Source organism: Mastomys coucha, unplaced genomic scaffold (assembly GCF_008632895.1).
Source record: "Mastomys coucha isolate ucsf_1 unplaced genomic scaffold, UCSF_Mcou_1 pScaffold21, whole genome shotgun sequence".
NCBI classification, from domain to species: Eukaryota; Metazoa; Chordata; class Mammalia; order Rodentia; family Muridae; genus Mastomys; species Mastomys coucha.
Window position 1 is genome coordinate 71,652,803 of NW_022196904.1, and position 3,970 is coordinate 71,656,772.

The window sequence follows — 3,970 nt, forward strand, 5'->3', positions numbered from 1 at the left end:
AACTTCTGATCCCATGTGGACACATCTAGGGGGTTCTTAGACAGGTAGGGAACCAACGTTTCCCTTACCCAAGGCATTTAGGAGTGTTGCAGGCCAGGGTTAACACACCTTGCCTCCTGTGTGCAATCTCTCCTAAGGAGGAATGCCTGTGAACCTGAATGTCTAATGGCTCCCCTAAGAAGTTGTCTGTGAGCAGAGAGCTTTTCGGCTGCAGGCCCTTCCTTAGTGGGAACTGGGAAAGGCATGGCAGATCTGGGAGGAGCGTCTCTGTCACAGGCCTCATGGCCTGTAGGATGGCTTTGCTATTGTTCAAACCTGTTTATTATGGGGAGCCGAGCCTCCCAGGCTAGTTCCTATACCATGCTCTCCCAGTACCCAAAAAGTCTCCAGCTACAGGCCCTCTGCCTGGAAGAGAAGGAGGCCCCAGAGGCAATGTCCTCTAGAAGGATCATGGCTGGGGTCCCTGCAGGAGGGCCTCAGAGTAGTCTGTGATGACTACCTTGCCACAGTCCATGCCTCAGAGCCAAGTCTAGGTTTGAGTACAGTAAACTCCATTCATTTCTGATAATTACTTCAGTATAACAAAGATGATGTGTTGTTCAACGAGGGTCTGAACTCTGCTGTGTGGTTTGATTAAAACACTAAATTCTGTTTATATGTTTAATTGAATAAATGTTTATTAAGCACCTATTACGAACTCAGACTCTGCTAGATACCCTCCCTGCATTCTGTTTCCACAGCTTAAGCATCTGCTCTGAAATTAGAAAACAAAAACAAACAAAATGAAACAAAAAACTAACAAACAAAAAAAAGAACATTGTTGCAATCATAACAAATCAAGGGAGGATGGGTCATAGTAGGTATAAGTAATTCCCTGTCAGTATGCACACCCCTCTGGATAAGACTCCCCTAAATGGTTCCTTTCAAGTAGGTATATCTGACCTACAGCCCAAAGGCCACATGCAGCCAAGGGTGACTGTGAATGTGCTCCAACCCAAAGGAGTATATTTACTTAAAACATTTTAAGTTTTTTTTTTTTTTGACAACTATTTCTTTTTGGGTAAATCAATTGTGCAGTTTTTCAGTATGAACTTTGTGGTTGATGATGCCATGTCACAACATCAAAAGGTTAGTTAGCTACATCTGCTAAAGCAACACAATGCATATTGGGAAAAAGATGCTCCCTCCATATGCCTGTGGTCTAGAATCTGTTGGAGAGTCACATACACTGGATGCCACGCAGCAGAAGGTGCCCAAAGGCCTGTTGTAAAGGATAACGATGCTTGGATTAGAAAATACTTTCCCCCCATCCCCAGTTGCAACAGCCCTTAAGGGAAGATCTAAACATCCTTGCCCCGACTGCGTAAACGGCTAAGGTAGACCAAGTTCTGGATCCCTGAGTCAGAAGCTTCCAGTTGTCCACGACCTCACAAAGCCAGAGAATTGAGAGATTTCCTATTCTGGAGGAGTGAGTGGACGGCACAACCGGTCTGGAGACAGACAGAACGCACCTGCATTTACAGAAGCAAATGGAGAATGTCCTACACCTACTTCACCTCTCACTCACACTTGCGACTCGAGATCTAGGCTCTGCCCCACCCTAGTTATCTGTGCCTAACTTGGAGAGCCCTCGGCGGAAGTCATGGAGGTCATCGATCTTCCCATCCAGCACCTCAAGGAAGCTCTTCAACTCCCCTTTCAGGTGGCGCTGCCGGTATTTACTCTCCTCGATGTCTGTCTTTAGAGACCGCACTTTGTCTTCCAAGTTTTGATTGTCTCTTTCTGCCGCCTGATGGGACAAAAGGGAGAAGGCAGTGACTGATGGAGCCATCACTGAAAACAGCTGAACGCCCAGCAAACGCTCACCACTCAGGTTAGGAAGATAGTCTTCCTAGAGAAGGATTAGAAGGCCTGAACACCTAAGCAGCAACCAGAAATGCAGAATGCAGAGTCCTGCTCAAGGGGGCTTCACAAAGGTCCCAACAGAGAACCAGAAATCTGAGGCCCCGTCCTTTCATTTATATCATACCAAAGCCAGAACACATGGACAGTGAACATGGCTTTCTTTCTTTCTTTTTTTTTTTAAAGATTTATTTTATTTTATTTTTTTATGTGTATGAGTACACTGTAGCTGTACAGATGGCCATGACCTATCTTGTGTATGGCTGCTGGGAATTGAACTCAGGACCTTCTGCTGGCCCTGCCTGCTCTGGCTCCGCTTGCTCCAGCGTTAATTCACTGTAGCTGTTTTCAGACACACCAGAAGAGGGTGTCAGATCTCATTATGGGTGGTTGCTGGGATCTGAACTCAGGACCTTTGGAAGAGCAGTCAGTGCTCTTACCCGCTGAGCCATCTCACCAGCCATGGCTTGCTTTCTTAACTTCTAGCTGACCTCTCGTCCTTTGTGAGGGAGGACTCTTAATGCCACGGAAGAGCTTTATTTTGTGGTGCTAAACTAGGACTTTCTTGAATATGTGCCCAGAAGCTGGTTATCAATGCAGTCCTGGGGTTGTGCAATTCAATAAAGTATCCCTGTGTAGGTCAAGAGGACTGGAGTGAGGAAACCACAGAGGGAGAAGAAAACCCCTCATTTTGTAGATGGTAATGAGGAAGGTCGGTTTAAGGTCAGCATCCAAAGGCAAGAACTGGGAAGAGGCTAAGGTGGGCTTGCACCTGACCCTGTCCAGACACCCAGGCCACTCCCATGCCCCCGCCTTACTGGCTGCAGTTCTGCAGGGATTTCCTGTGAGTGAGAAACATCACCCACACTCTGGCTGTGCGTAAGAACCTTTGTGTAAGTTGTTGAGGCCCCAGGGGTGCTCTTGACATGCCATCACTGGTAGTTCCTAAGTGGAAACCCAGCCTTGACCATCCTAGGTATAAACATGAGAGGGAATGGAGGAGTCAGGGCCATGCCAATCACCTCAGAACCAATGCACACCCTTACCTCTAACTTCTCAGAGACATATTCACACTCGGACATGAGCTGAGGTATGATTTCACTTTGTTTTCGGAGATCCTTCAACTCCTAAGGGAGACAGACATTTTTAAGACACACAGAGAAAGGGGGAAGGGGGGAGAGAGAGGGAGGGAGGGAAAGAGAGAGAGAGAGGGAGAGAGAGAGAGAGAAAGAAACAGAGACAGAGAGATATTAAAGCATACTCTTTTTTTTCTTTTCCTTTTTCTTTTTCTTTATTATTTTCTTTATTTACATTTCAAATGATATATCCTTTTCCAGTTTCCCCTCCGGGAAAAAAACAACACAAAACAAAACAAAACAAATCCCTGTTCCCTCCCCTTTCCCCCTGCTCACCAACCTACCCTCTCCCACATCCTGGCCCCAGCATTCCCCTACACTGGGGCATAGAACCTTCACAGAACCAAGGGCCTCTCCTCCTATTGATGACTGACTTTGCCATCCTCTGCTATACATATGCTGCTGGAGCCATGAGTCCCTCCATGTGTACTCTTTGGTTGGTGTTTTAGTCCCTGGGAGCTCTGAGGGTACTAGTTAGTTCATATTGTTGTTTGTCCTAAGGGGCTGCAAACCCTTCAGCTCCTTGGGCCCTTTCTCTAACTCCTTCACTGGGGACCCTGTGTTCAGTCCAATGGATGGCTGTGAGCCTCTACTTCAGTATTAGTCAGGCACTGGCAGAGCCTCTCAGGAGACAGCTATATCAGGCTCCTTCCTGTCAGCCAGCACTTGCTGGCACCCACAATAGTGTCTGGGTTTGATGATGATTGACTATGGGAAGGATTCCCAGGTGGAGCAGTCTCTAGATTGTTCTTCCTTCAGTCTCTGTTCCATAGTTTATCTCTGCAACTCCTTCCATTAGTATTTTGCTCTTGAAAAGTGGTGACGTGTGTGTGCACTAGGGGGTGCTCTGTGTGTGCACTAGGGGCTGCTCTGTGTGTGCACTAGGGGCTGCTCTGTGTGTGCACTAGGGGGTGCTGCTCTGTGTGTGCACT

At 47.2% G+C, this 3,970-nt stretch overlaps 1 protein-coding gene across 2 annotated transcripts in view; it reads right to left on the minus strand.

The window, feature by feature from the left end:
• Positions 1–659: 659 nt before the first annotated feature.
• The window catches only part of Homer2 (homer scaffold protein 2), a 97,151-nt gene continuing 93,840 nt past the window's right edge, over positions 660–3,970 (minus strand). For both annotated transcript variants that reach the window (XM_031387187.1, XM_031387186.1), the window contains exons 8-9: positions 2,949–3,029; positions 660–1,789 (exon numbers count right to left, since the gene is read on the minus strand). In XM_031387187.1, the coding sequence (XP_031243047.1) occupies positions 1,601–1,789; positions 2,949–3,029 (270 nt within the window). In that variant the 3' untranslated portion in view covers positions 660–1,600. The remainder of the gene's footprint in view (positions 1,790–2,948; positions 3,030–3,970) is intronic.